The following is a 14,886-nucleotide window of genomic DNA, read 5'->3' as shown; positions in this document are numbered from 1 at the left end:
CGCACACATGCACCACCATGAATACAGGTGTAGTAATACACCGTGCATTCTTCTGTGTTGTGTTTGCTCTCTAGTTGTTAAACGGTGGATTAAAATGAATGGAGACATCGGTCAGTGACTGGCTTAATCAGATGTTATTTTTAAGAAGGGCTTGGACGTGCAGGATGAGGATTATAGTTTCCACACTGGCTACACAGCATGAGCTCCCAGCAAGGCCCTTCCTGTTACCCTAACATCCTCCCTGATCTTAACTCTACATCACATTCCAAGCTGTGTTAATATTTGCATTTCCAACTTCTTCTCTTGCAGTTTCTATAAATCCATCAAATTTGGCTTTAAATTTGAGTCTCTTTTGTACAACATGTGTTTTTTCATGAACTAAAGTTTCATTTAGCGATCTTAACAGGGTAACTACTGAAGACGTACATTTTCCATTGGTGGATTATAATTGGAGATATTACATTTGGAAATTTGACGATGCATAACTTTAACATGTCATAGGGCCTGTTAGAGAAGCAGCCACACACAAAAAAAGCTGTCTGGGCTGTGACAGGGGTTACAATGATCTGTGAAGAAACCATATCATTCACTTTAACAGATGCTTAAATACAGCTACATATGGAAACAGACTGATTGTTACACAATTAAGTAAGGACTTAATGAATGATATAAATACTCAACAGCTTTTCCCCTAACTCAATAGATCACAAAACTGCATGAATGTCCCATGGTCACTGGGAAGTCCATATGCTGTTTACTGTTGGTGTCAAATTAATCAATAAAATTCATTTGACTTTATTGGAATTTAGTTTAAACAGACTATGTTTTACGAAAATCTACTTCTTACCCCGGCACAGAAGACATACTTTAGATTGTGCTCATGTGTCCCACAGTATCCTAATAAATGACAGGCCCAAATCCAGACAGCGCCCCTCAGGACAGGGTCGTGTCAGTCAAAACAAACTTACAGCCATATAAGGTGGCTTCTAATGATGATTGTTTTTGATGAGTGCACCATGTTTTTCTATAAAACACAAAAATGTGCTGATACAGCTCTTTCAAGCCTAGTTCGGTCTGTAGCTAGATGGTAATTTATATTTTCAACCACATGTCAGTTTCGTTTTATTTTTATTTTACACCTGTGTTGTGCTGTTGTCCCATTCCTGACACGTCGCTTTGAATCTGCGGTCACACAGAGAAGAAAACAGCTGGGTTCAGCGTCTCTCTATTTCCTTGTTTTGAGTCTTCTTTCCTCTCTCCCCCCCCCCGCCAAGGCCTCCCCTCGCCCTCCCACCACCGCCTTTGTTTGCTTTCTCATTTCCCTTGAAGGGTTACCACCCAACAACTTGCTTTGGCTGCTCCTGATTGGTCAGTTGCTTTGGATGGGGGTGGGCCGAGTGACAGGCTTGTGAGAGCTTTACCAGCGGAGAGCCAACTCTGAGCTGTTAGTGTGCATCGAGTCTGCAGTAGAGGAACAAGCAGAATCTGTCTGTTGCCCTCATCTGCCGCTGCAGCACTAGCCCAAACCTCAAATATAGAGACTTCGTGGTTATCTGACTGATTCTACTCAGCTACACAAACTGCCAGACAAGGACTTAAAAGGAATTATATATCCTCTAAATCTTGGCTTTTTTTTATTCTGTTTCTCTTCTGTTTCCTAATGCCCACGGCAGTGTGGTCGGGGCAAGAGGAGGATGGGTCCGGCTGTGGAGGCTCAGACCCAGAAGGCCATGGATGCAGAACAAAAGCAGCACCAGCAGAACCAGCTGCAGCATCAGCAGTGCTACACGGAGAAAGGAGTGATGCTTGAGCCCTTCATACACCAGGTGGGGGGACATTGTTGTGTCCTGCGATTCGGGGAACAAACCATCTGCAAGCCCCTGGTCCCCCGTGAACATCAGTTTTACAAGAGTCTGCCTGCTGCAATAAGGAGGTTTACCCCCCAGTATAGAGGTAACACAATCCTACCATTTCTTTAAGCATGTGTTGTGGCTGTGTGTGTTGTTATACATCCCCCCCCCCTCTCTGTCACTGTAGGCAAATTTGCAAGTCAGAGGGAATTGATGTTTTGAAGGTTGCATGTGAAGATTTGAAGGAAACAGAGCTCCCTGGTTGTGCTCATGTTGTTTCCAGGTGTCTGTCGGCAGCATGTCTAAAATGGTGCCACAAGAGGGTGCTGAGAATAAATGTAGCCCGTTATAAACAAGCAACCTGTAGTTGTTGTCCTGTGTGTAGGAGGCTGGTATTATACAGGTAAGTCAAGGCTGCTCCCACATTTCTTATTCTGGTACACAGCCAACACCGTGAACAGGATACATAGTGAGATTTTACCCGACAGACGATGAGGTCATCTACAAAGGTCAACATAACTGACCCATTTATGGGTTTCCTGTCGCTTAGCCCCAAAAACCTGACAGACTCAAAACACCCTTTTTAGGATCTTTAAAAGTGGAGTGTCATGAGTGAGAGCGAAAAGAGCCTGTTGGATTGGTTTAACGTGACACCTTCTGAACGTACACATTCATCACTCAAATGTGTCACAGTGTCGAAGTGTATCATAACATCCCTTTAAATGTGACCCTCACCATGGGGCCACTATGGGGCCACTGTGGCCATTTTTCTTTGTCTCCACTCTCCACCTGAGAATTGTATGGTGAGAATTAGCCGACACTTGTCCCTGAATGTCCTTAAAAAAAATATGTTAATCTCCAAATGACTGAGAATTCATAAAAAACAACCTCATTTCAATGACATCACATCTGTCAGCCATCTTTCTTTTTTAATCGACTGTTCCATACTTTTTTTTTTTCGGTAACAGTACTTCTTTCCACAAGTATTTTTAGTTTTTTTTCTTTATTCAACTTCTCTTTCCTTCCTCCCTTACCTACCTTAGCTTCTCCTTCAGCCGTATTACACATCCTGCTTTGGATAAAAGGCTGTAAGCTTTAGGAATACTTCTGGGTCTTTGCTTTTTATACTTCCTAGTATTTGTGGTTCTTTTTGTCTTAAGCTGATGCCTATAGATTAGCATCGTGTTCTTTTTCCTGTGTTTGTCTGTGATAATGGTTTCTTTAAGATATATTCTGTATGTATATTCCTCATCAATTTGTGTGAGAATCATTTTTCAATAATAAACCGAAGTAAATGATGTTTCATAGCCTTGTGTCATTTGTGATTGGGCTGTGATTTTCTCTTTGTTGCATCCTGCTTTTTAACATATGATCTACTAAATGGCTTGTTTTTGTGTTAAATTCACTACACATAGATTAGATGGTTCATTGTTCTCTAATTCTGTATTTTACTGTGTGGCTTTTAACACTCAGTACATCTATCCCATCCTCTCATGTCTGATATATATATATATATATATATATATATTTTTTTTTGATGTTATAAAGGAATAAGGGTGTAAACAAAAACCTCTCTATACTGTATTGTACACACTACCCTTCTCTATGTTAACACTTTGTTTTATCTTGGCAGCTTCATTTTGATTAGATTCATCACAAATTCTCTTACCTGCTCTTTGACACAAATCTCTGACTGATGTCTTTTTGTCTCCTTCCGTGTCCTGCTCCCAGGTGTGGTGTCAGTGAGCTTTGAGGAGGATGAAGAGGGGAACATTTGCCTCATCGCTTACCCACTCAGGAGTGACCCAGCTGCAGATCTTGAGAACCAGGACCCCTCGACCGACTGCGAGCCCAAAAGCGGAAAAATGATTTCATCCTCCGTGCTTGTGGACAGTGAAAATTTCAGCAAAGATAGCCGAAGCCGTCACTCTCGCAAAGACAGGGACAAGAGGTGAGACCTAGAAAGCAGTGCACTGAGAGACCACTTACTCTGGATTAATAAGTGTAGTTGATTTTTGTAGTTGACTTTCACACTTATATCAACCGTTACATGACCATGATACATTGAAAGCAGTTTGTAGTTTCCAGGAACGGTAAAGCTAAAGTCTAAAATCTAACGTAAATCAACTGATGACGCACGCAGTGACTGACACTTGCAGCCTAAGGCAAAACTGGCTCTGGATACTGTGAGAGACTGATCCTTGGCCTTGGCAGCGACACAGAGGGTCACAGCCTGAGTGTTGCGTAACAGGAATAGATACATGTCTGTGCATCCACACAAACACTAAACTTAGCCAGACCCCGTCTGGTTTTATGAAATGACTGAAAGGATAATGCTATCTGATGGCAAAATATATGACAGTAGCAAACAAGAGGTACTATACCAGTGGGCTTCTCATTCAAGCTAACATAGTTCATCACTGACCACTGGTTTTATGATCTGCTACCTAAAGCTAAACTTACAAACATGATACCAACAGAAGCAGGAGCTGAGTTTGATTTTTCTTTCGCCTTTGTGCCTAAAACTGAAAAGTCTCTCCCTCTCTGCTGTCTAGTGTTCACAAGCTGCAGGGGCATGTGGGGTTGGAGTGGCTGCGGCAGGCCGAGGTGCTTTATTACAGACTGGAGCACAGTCACAGTGACGCTGTACCCCAGCTCAAACACAACCCCTGGAGTCTCAGCTGTCAACAGCAGCACCTGCAGAGGATGAAAGAGAACGCCAAGCACCGCAACCAGTACAGTATCCTTTCACTGAATGAGGTTTCAAGTACCCCAATTAGATTCAGCATAATGCTGTGACTTTGTTTCTGTTTTAATGATGACAGCATGTATGTGAATGTTTGAAACTGATGCAGGGTGAAGCTCAGAGCTTAATTCTACACTTTGAAATTAAAGGAGTAGGGCCTTTTTTTCAACTCTTGGCTCCTTGACTCAGTTTCCCAGAGTTCATCCTGCTAGAAAACCTGACATGGCGGCATACACTGCCATGTGTGTTGGATCTGAAGATGGGCACACAGCAGCATGGAGACGATGCCACCGAAGAGAAGAAGGCCAAGAAGATTAGCAGGTGCCAGCAGAGTACGGCGTCCTCGCTCGGAGTCTGCCTCTCTGGCATGCAGGTGAGCTTTAGACTGTGTTGAGTGATTATGGCTCCTCAGGTCCAATTCATCTGTGATTTTGATCTATCTTCTGTTCTAGTGCAGTGGAAACATTGTTGGGCTGTTTGTTCAATGTCTTAAAACAAATATAAGCTCTTTAAAAAGTTGATGAATTTTAACTGAATTATGGGAACTACAAGTGTTGTATTTCCTTACGTGGAGAAGAAAAATGGTGGAATGACAATGCAGTTTCCTCTGGCAGCAATTAACCTGTCCTGCTTCTCTAGTCTGCAACTCAGCTGTTAACATTTATAATTCTTGTTATACATATTATTTTAGAGTATTGATAGCACACTAAATATTGCATAATATTCACTTGTGTTCATTATCCATTTCTCTAAAACAGTTAAAAAAAAAAAGTAATAATCTTAAAATAACATGCAAAAGGACTACATAACAGGGCTGAGGAAAAGTTAGCTGTTGCTGTTCTTGTACACTTGACAACCCTCCAACACTGACTACAGTGGAAAACCTTTTCTAATATCCCCATTTCCCGCTTCCCTTCAGGTGTACCAGTCTGACACAGGGCAGCTGATGTTCATGAGCAAGTTCCATGGCCGCAGGCTGACAAGACAGGACTTCAAAGAGGCTTTGTTCCAATTCTTCCACAGTGGACGGCGTCTACGACGTGAACTCCTCTCTCCAGTGCTGCACAGGCTCAGAGACATGCAAGCTGCCCTGCAAGCCTGTGAGTCCTACCGCTTCTACTCCAGCTCCCTGCTCATCATCTACGATGGAGCCCATCGAAAGCACACACGGCAGCACAATGAAGACAGCCTCTCAGAAGAAGAAGAAGAAGAAGAGGACGAAGAGGTGGAGGTTGAACCAGAAAAGGAGGAGGAGGTGGATGACGTAGCAGATGCCCTTGGTTTTCCTCATAGCCCTTCGGTGTCTAGCGATGTCAGCAGCAGTAGTGGAGGTTCAGGTGTCAGCCAGGCTCGCTTGTCTCACTTAGACCCCCGCAGCGCCGAGGTGGATGTGAGGATGATAGACTTTGCTCACACCACCTGCAAATATTACCAAGAGGACAGAGTGGTGCATGAGGGACTGGACAGCGGCTACATGTTTGGTCTCCAGAACCTGATCACCATCATCTCCGAGCTGGAGAACCACAGCACAGATTAAAGACTGACATGACTCAAACTCAGACTAGGATGCACAAAATCGCACACACCTCGCGAGACAAGCAGACGTCTGGACTACAGAAGTTGGGGAGACATTTTTTTGTCTCCACTTCAAAATATGACCTTGTTGTAGCTGGCCATCTAGTGGACCATGTTCCTGTTTCTGCTGTTGGTGCTTCTTGATGTTTCTATTGTGTGTGTGTCCATCTATGGGATGTGAAACAGGCCTGCACGTAACATAGGAGAGTCGTCGACGTGGCTGATTCAGTGATACACCATCATCATTGTTCTGTTCAACCCAGTTCATCGTTTGGGAAAAAAAAGGGTAGGCAGCAAATAAAATCAGTTTGAAGTCTGAGATAGGAGAGACGTTTTCCTTGTGTCTGAATCCAAAGAAAGTGTCAGCAATTTGCACACACACACATGCACTGAAAAAAAGTTCTGTTGAACGAGTGTGTGTTACCACTGGGACAGGGCTTTGTGAAAGACATAGTAATATGTGTGTGAAGACAGTCAATGGGAGAAGTAGTCAGCTTTGATCTGTTCATTCTTCACCCAAACAGGCTATGTTCATATAGAAGCAGAGACAGATGATATAGAGTTATTTCTTTATTTGCCATTTTTCATAAAATAAACTAAAAATGGGAATGAGACGTGTTACATTCCATGTTATTAATGTTATAATAATGATATTAATATTGTTATTTGACATGTTGGGATACCTCTATCTTGTATGTTTGTGTCGTCCAGTCTTTTTGGGAAAGAAATTAAAGACTTGGGTTTGTTCTAGCATCCGTGTCATCTTTCATATGTGGTGTGTTTGCAGACAATGTCAGGAGCTTTTTAGTCAAGAGATAAAGAAAGGAACTCCAGGCTCACATAATTTATGTGTGTAATGTCATATCAATCAAATATTATGATTAATCCTGGTTATGAGGTCATTCCTTGAGGGTGTACGAGGCTATTGGCTGCTTTAAGAGCACTTTCAGAGCACAGAAGAAGTACATAATAAAAGCTCCATTCATTTTTCTACACATACTTTGGAAGGTATGTATAGACTGCTGCATTTAGTATGAGCACACTGTTTGGCCCAATCTCACCACCTGTTGTGAAGATGAATAACTAGAGCTCATGCTAAGCCTGTGGCTTTTTGGAGATTCATTTTGAAATGTTATGGAGTGCAGCCAGAACATAAGAATTTTAAGCCACGTCAATAGACTCGTTCCTCTCTGTCTACCAGAATTTATCAGTTGTAGAGATTTTAAAATAGAGATGGAGAGTTGGTCGGAGGGTGGGGTGGGGGGTTATGACGCCACCCCAGGCTGCCTCAGCCAGTCCTGGTCATCTTCAACCGGTCTGAAGCAGTGTAAGCTAGAGTGGAGTTAAACAATCTGCTCTCAGTGTAGCAGTCTCGGTGATGAGAGGACTTCAGGCAATGAGCTATTAGGCAGACACTGGCTTGTGTAAACAGAGAGCACGGGCTGATTGCACTTCACTGTCCTCTCTCTTTGGAATGTACTGTACAGCCAGCACAGACATCCATCCAACAAACAAACTTCAAGTCAGTCTGAATGATAATGCACCGTTTTGTACTCAATGTAACAAAGATCTTAGTGCAGAATGTGCAGACTTCCAAATGCTAATCATTAAAAATATCACGCTTTCAATGCTGTCATATCCAGCCTTTTTCTTGCCTGCTGGATACAGTACATCATTTTTTGGAGGCTATGTGAATGTATTTCTTAAAATAGTGATCTCTTGCTGCAGGAGTACTGCACATCCCCATCAGTCACATGCTAGCTGCGTATCGGAGGTGAATAGGTTGTCTGAGTGCAAAGTCGTCTACCCACACGAGAAGCAATGTCTTGATCTCTGAAATTGAGACGCATTCTAGCATGCAAGTAGTGAGGAAAGGCTAAAGGATGCAAATTTCCATAGTAAAGAGACACATAGGTCACCTCACATACTTCCACTATGAATCTGCTAAATTCAAGTTTTTTCTGTCAAAGTCAAGAGTGCAGTCTAGGAGGGTCCAAACACACAGTACCATGCAGACTGGTGCAATTTAATAATTCATGGTGCATTAGATAGCATATTGATGATAACTGGCAGGTGAGCAGGCGGGCAAACAACAAGCAAGTCCAGGTTCAAGTAACATAAGCCCCAAAGGAAAAACACGGATCAAGGCAGCAACAATGGACGCTGCAACAAGATTTGCAATGCCAACTATTTAAAGGAAACTGGTCCGTTTTAATTGTAGTGAGATTGACGGGAGAAGTTAATAGATGAGCAGATGGATGGGGAAGGTCAGAAAACTACAACCCTGAATAGAGGGGAAAGGAGAAGAAGTCAGAGGGCCTCTGGTGGTGAGTTGGAGAGTAACACAAAAGGGATTATAGAAAAAAACTTAGAAATGGGACACGGGGATGGAAAGTTAATGAAGTATATCTTTGTTTTATTAAAAGTTTTCAATTGGATTGTAAATTGGGAATACAATTTGAGTCAAAACAACTATTTTTACAATCTACGTGATCCTTAGATTTAATATGTAACACAATGAACAACAACAGTTTTCTCATTGATATCATCGATTGACTGCTCTAAGACCGACTGTGCTCATTCCGTGTTCCTATGGTGAATTAGGACAGTACAATGAAAGGTCAAACACTTAAATGTAACCCACTAAAGGCTTTGACCGAGCAGAACAGACACTTTAATCTTTAAGACACTAGGTCAGGGCTGGGGTTAGGATGGTTTATGAGCACATACTGACTTAACATAAGACTTTCAGGCCACATCTTTGCCATAATAGACTGCTAGAGATCAGCTGCAGAGCCAGTGGGTCCTGACATGGGCATGCATGTGGTGTTTATGTGCTGTATTACTGCGGAGGGATAGAGGGACTGATACACGAGAGGATGGAGAGACGGAGAAGATAAGCTCTCCCATTTCTACTCTACTGGGAAGAGAGGGGGGTGGTAGCCCATGTTGTGTAACAGCCCCAGGGTCAGTGGGCTGCTTTTAAACATCAAAATGATCCCATTCTGTCATCGTATTGTGTATATTCATACGTTTAGCTCACAACATGCATGCTGTAGATTCACTGTTTGTTTTTATACCATGGGCCTTGCATTCCACTGTAAAACACATGTGTGTAATTGCATCCAACCAGTGGCGTTATGAAGGTTGCCACTGCAAGTGGAGCAGTTGCATAACAGCAGTTGGAATCACTATGGCAACCGCAGCCTTTACTGGAAATGAAACAGTGCCATAGCGTTTCGGGCCACGAGAATCACACACCTGAGAAATAATTTTATCATTCTATGTTCATTCATCAAATCTGCTTCATTTTCTGTTTGTTTGTGTACAAGTGCAAGCTCTCATACTGGAATATTGGCGCTACTTTCATTGAAATCTCACAGATTGAAATGTCAACCTCCAAAAATCAATATTTCCCTTACTCCTCATCGCAGAAGTCATTCTGTCAGCTGAAGTGAAGGTCATGCATGATGCAAAAATAATTAACTTGTTTGTTTCTTACCATCAACTCATTTCCTTTTCCTTTCAGCAGTTCACTCATTCGCTGAGGAGAATCTAATCACTGTGAATTACTTAACTTTATTACATTGTTGAAAGGCCATGTCCTTGTCTTCCTTTCTGTAAATGGAGGACAGGCCAGACTTTTTTTCATGCTCAGATCAACTTTTCCCGTGGCTGCTTGATGTTTATAGGACAGTCACTGACTGCCTGTCAAATGGAGTCATGACACAATATAAAAACATCAAGAAAAAAGTCCTTTCTATTTACATTTCATTGTTCTAACATCTTTGAATTTTTGGTTGTGTTTTTGTGTTGTGTGTGTGATTGATACCCTGTGTAAATCCTTCCTCACTTACCTCAATTTGTGAGTGTTTGAATGATTACTTATGTGCTTGCCTGATTCTCGATGCATAAAGTTGTCCACATCCTCTGCCTTTTTTAAATGCTCATTAACTCACAGCACAAAAAACCCCCACATATTTTATGGGTTTTTATTATGAAGGTTAAATAGTAAAAACAACCAATCCAAGAGATGTCCGGGCCTACTGTCTCTAACTTGTTATCCCCTGCACCATGTCCCTTTGCATTTGCTCACTACACTGCCCGTCTGGGAAGAGCTCCATTGTCAGTCACGCAATCTGGTTTACAAGCATGCAGTGGATGGTGCTGCCTCAGGCTTGAAAACAGAGGGGGCTTAAAACCAGTGAGCATGTCGCAAAGCACATTACACTATTCAGTTTCCACTATTTATAGAAGACAGCACCAGCCCGTCTTACGAAAACCTCTTTACGATACTTTTTCAAACACACATTTTGGAATTTGTTTAAATGATAGTTGATTAGGTTGACTACAAAAGCACAAAAATATCACAGAGACTATGTTGTATGTGGAGTGTGTACAAAGTTTTAGAAGTTTTCATCCTATAGAGACAGAACGCGAGATCAGTATTGAAAGTCAAATACAGCCCTCTCTTTTTGACAGGTGCTGAATGGAGCTGACACAGTGGTGACAAGCTCTGCGGGCAGTTACATAAACAAGTCAATAATGTAATGAGGGCGAGATGAAAGGCCGGCAGAATGTCAAAAATGCATTTCACGGTCATGCAGATTATGCTGGGGAAAAGCATATGTGCTGTGGTTTACACAAGGATAAATCTCCTGTTTAAAGATCTGTATGTGATTTGATTGAAATGTAGCCACCAGTTCAGTGTGCCTACTGATGAAAAGTTGGTTTTCAGGTCAGTTTGACTGACATTTAGAGCAGCTGATTAGAAGACAGATACAGCAGCAGAAACATCTAAAACAGAACATTAATCCTACACTGCATTTAAGTGACCACGGCCTGTAATACTGCTGGTTTGGTCACAGCTTGTCTTTGTGTGTCATATTTTATAGGCACAGCCTACAACAGGCGTTCATCCCAATTTTTTCCTGTCATGTTTATTTTTATTTAAAATGTAATTAATGTGGCTTTTTGACAACAATAAAAAAAAACTTGAATTCCTTAAGGAGTAAAACTACTTAAAAAGGGATAATGCCAGACTGTCTCCAGTTTCTGAATAATTGACTCCAAATCCACCTCCTAAGCTCTTAGCATCTCACTGAAACTGGAAACAAGTTTCCCCCTGTTTCCATTGTAAAACAATGGAATTAATTATATATACAGCATAAATATTATTATAAAGACTTAATTTTTAGCCGAGGTCTTCTCTTTTTTAACAAAGGACCTATTTTTAAGTTCAGCTCTCATTTCCTGCCCTGATTAAACCAACAGAGAAATTATTCTAAGCAGGCCAATGTGTCACTCCACATAAAGACATGACATGAATTTGAATCCAAAATAAGACAAGCTAGCAGCTTCATCAAGCTTTAAGGAGCACAGTATGCCACCAGGCCTACAACAATAATGAAAACATACTGATGTTGAGCTACTTAACTTTTTACAATATATTTGTTTAGATTTATTAGTATATACTAAGAAGCATCAAGTACAAAGTACAGTTATGGCCGTAATTTCAAAGTAACATCTGAAAGTGTTTACATGCATCTTTATGGAGACATGTTAAGGCAATCAATAAAGAAGTTGGACTGCTTATAGCTATGCTGATATTGTGACTAAAATTAGTCGTGACTCAAACTTTAGTTTCTGGCTCTTTGTGGAGCCTGCAGGAGCATCCCATGGCTTTTTTGTATTCCAGCAGCTGGGAAAACTGCATCATTCTCTCAGGAAGATAACGAGGTGCCGTTCAAAACTCCTGAAGGAGCCAATAATAATAATAATGCTAATGACTTAGCAGTTCAATGTTGCAGGAAATAATTCAGCAACAAACCAATTTTAAAAACGGAATCATAAATATTAAAAATGCTTCCAGGAATGATCTGTGAAATAATCAGATCAAATATTACTACATGATGTAACAGAATCCCTTGATTATCTATCAGTGGAAGTTAAAACGGTGTCCTAACCCCATTCCTGACTAAATCATGCAGTTCATAAAATCCTGCTCTCATATAAAGGGAAGTAGCCGCTGCAGTTAAACGATGTTAATACTTACAGGAACCGGGAGTGGTAAGCTTTAACTATTTAATAGAATCACAATAACTGTTTATAAGAACTTCTCATGACATTCACATAAACAATAAGAATGACCAAGAGAGGAGAGCAAAATAAAGCCAAGATGTAATTAGAGGCTTACATAACGGTACGGGCTGTGACGTTGTGGACCAGGCGTCAGGCTTCCAGCTGGCCTGAGGCCTCTGCAGTACTCAAAGTATGCCAGCCAGCTCTGTCACACTCATTTACACTGACCTCTTAATTACTATAATGAAGCATCAGAGGCACAGATTAACACTAAACAAACTCTTTATTCACGGCTCATCCATGAAGGTGAAATAAAAGAAGACTTTCTGCCCTCCTGCATCAGTTCATGGGTGTTACTCTGGCACACATTACACGCCAAGCCTCTATTGGATTACTCAGGATTACAGCAGTGTGGCTTTAATGTTGACAAATAGATGGATACAGTGAATACAGAAAACATTGTGAAATAGTTTGTGTGTTATGAAAGGAGCTGTCCACAGTCAGACATGGACAGCAGATACAGTGACACATTTATTTTGAAATGCTCATGTTGGAGTTGAATCACGATCTGCATTCATGGGTGCACATTGATAATAGAGTGCTGTCTATTAAAAAGTCACTCATGACGATGATTGAAGGCGACAAAATGCACAACAAACATATGCCATTTTGTTTTGGATTAGTCGATATGTTTTTAGGACTGTATGCATGAAGCATATGCAAACTGACCACTTTTTATAGACTTTGAACTAGTCGACTGTACTCAGGTGCATAGGACCTGAACACCTGCAGGGACTGTTTGTGGTTTAGATTTATACATTTCAGAAAAAGCAGAGACAAAAAAATGTGTCTCATCTGGAACAGATGCAAATGATAAAACTAGCCTTTTAATGACAGTATGTTGTCCTGTTCAAGTTCCAGCTCCACCACCCTCAGGCAGAGTGCCACCAGGCCCCTCTTACCTCACGGCTCTCCTCCACCGTCACACATCTTCAGCCTCCGTTCCTCCAACGCCAACCTCTTGTCTCTCCCACTTAGAACCAAGCACCGGACCTGGGGGGACAGAGCCTTCTCTATAGCTTCTATCTCTGGAACTCCCTGCTCACAAATATTCATCACTGCACTAACTCGTCCACATTTAAGTCATTACTCAAGACACAACTTTTCAAAAGAGCTTTCAATGTATGAATGTGATGTGTTTCTGTTTCTGTTTGTCCTATATGTTGTTGTCTTTATGACCTGTGTGTAATGTTCCAATGGTTGTTACTTTGTTCGTACTGTATTGTCATCTTTCTTTCTCTCTTTTTTAAGAATGTACAGTGTCTTTGAGTTCCCTGAAAAGTGCTTTATAAATAAAATGTATTTTGATTATGCACAGCCAATGGTGCCTTATGTCTTGATTTAACAATATATTTTAATGAAGGGGGTAAGTTATTATATATTATTGAAATAACTAGTAAAGGAATTAAACAATTTTAAGATTTTGTTTATCGTACCATGTGAACACAAAGTGAACTTCCTGTTTACAAAGACCATTTTCCTGTGTACCAAGATACAAAATATACATATGTATCTATATTTCTGTAAATAGTATTTAATTGCTGACATATTTGCAGCAACTATTGTTCCATATTAACCTGGTTAGGATTATTTTTGATTAGCAAAAACAACAAATATGAATTGTCATCCAATGAGTGTCCTTATCAGTATTTTATTGATCAAATATCAAAAGGCTTTACTAAAGGATGTAGAGTAAAGGGATATTTTAAGAAACCTTATTGCATGTGATGTGAAGGCTTTATTGATGAATTCAAGTGTAAAACACAGATTATTTTATTTTTAAGAACCTGAGCCTATACACCCAACTCTAGAATATGTTAGTCTCAATGCAAATGTGGAAATACAATCATCCAGGTTTTTTTCGCCTTAGTTCAAAGTATTAGACGTGTACTGACACATTAGTGAGTTTACATTAGTGGAGGTTGCACACAGGCATAATTACTTCCATTTAAGAAAAATACTGAACATTACTTCATGGGATCACAGGGATTACCGATGTGTAATTGTTTGCATTGGGACTAATTTGAAGTGCAGGATTAGCATGTGAGATACGTATCTCATCAGTTAATAGACAACATAAAACAGTAACTATATTAATTGAAAAAAATGCATTTCTTCTAGCCAGTGTTACTGTAACTCCTGAATAACATATCAAAGTTGGGGTCTCCCAAACAGTGAAAAATATACACTAGATCTAAAATATAACAAGCAGTTGAAAACTCTGAGAGCAGCAGAGGTGAGTTGAAGGCTTTGTGGTATTTGTATGTCCTCACCTTTAAGTTAGCTCACAGCTCTGTGCTCATTATGTAACCTCATTTACAAATATGTCTTTATCTGGAGGCAGATGAGCAGACTATACCACCAACCTCTGTCTGTGTGTGTGTGTGTGTGTGTGTGTGTGTGTGTGTGTGTGTGTGTGTGTGTGTGTGTGTGTGTGTGTGTGTGTGTGTGTGTGAGAAACTTTCTTTAATTGTGTTATTGATGATATCACGGACTATAGTGCATAAAGACTGGAGCCTTCATACATGTGTATCTTATCAGTCTAAACTTTCTGGACCAGTCTTCTATCAGTTG

At 40.8% G+C, this 14,886-nt stretch overlaps 1 protein-coding gene across 1 annotated transcript; it reads left to right on the top strand.

Annotated features, from left to right (window-relative positions):
• The first annotated feature begins 1,438 nt into the window (after positions 1–1,438).
• LOC109980876 (inositol hexakisphosphate kinase 2-like) lies at positions 1,439–6,921 on the top strand. Its single transcript, XM_065954634.1, has 5 exons — positions 1,439–1,953; positions 3,582–3,801; positions 4,406–4,590; positions 4,794–4,969; positions 5,516–6,921. Exons 1-5 carry the CDS (start codon positions 1,695–1,697, stop codon positions 6,131–6,133), a joined length of 1,458 nt encoding a protein of 485 aa, XP_065810706.1. The 5' UTR covers positions 1,439–1,694; the 3' UTR covers positions 6,134–6,921.
• Positions 6,922–14,886: the final 7,965 nt, after the last annotated feature.

The sequence above is a fragment of the Labrus bergylta genome, chromosome 5, assembly GCF_963930695.1.
Source record: "Labrus bergylta chromosome 5, fLabBer1.1, whole genome shotgun sequence".
NCBI classification, from domain to species: domain Eukaryota; kingdom Metazoa; phylum Chordata; class Actinopteri; order Labriformes; family Labridae; genus Labrus; species Labrus bergylta.
Note: the sequence above shows the minus strand (reverse complement) of the source record. Positions and strands in the feature narration are given on the sequence as shown.

What these genes read in the sequence shown, in the direction of transcription:
- LOC109980876 (XM_065954634.1), top strand. Translation starts at nt 1,695, where the DNA reads ATGGGTCCGGCTGTGGAGGCTCAGACCCAGAAGGCCATGGATGCAGAA. An exon ending in GTTTACCCCCCAGTATAGAG is followed by an intron (nt 1,954 to 3,581) that starts GTAACACAATCC and finishes TCCTGCTCCCAG; the next exon opens with GTGTGGTGTCAGTGAGCTTT. An exon ending in CGCAAAGACAGGGACAAGAG is followed by an intron (nt 3,802 to 4,405) that starts GTGAGACCTAGA and finishes TCTGCTGTCTAG; the next exon opens with TGTTCACAAGCTGCAGGGGC.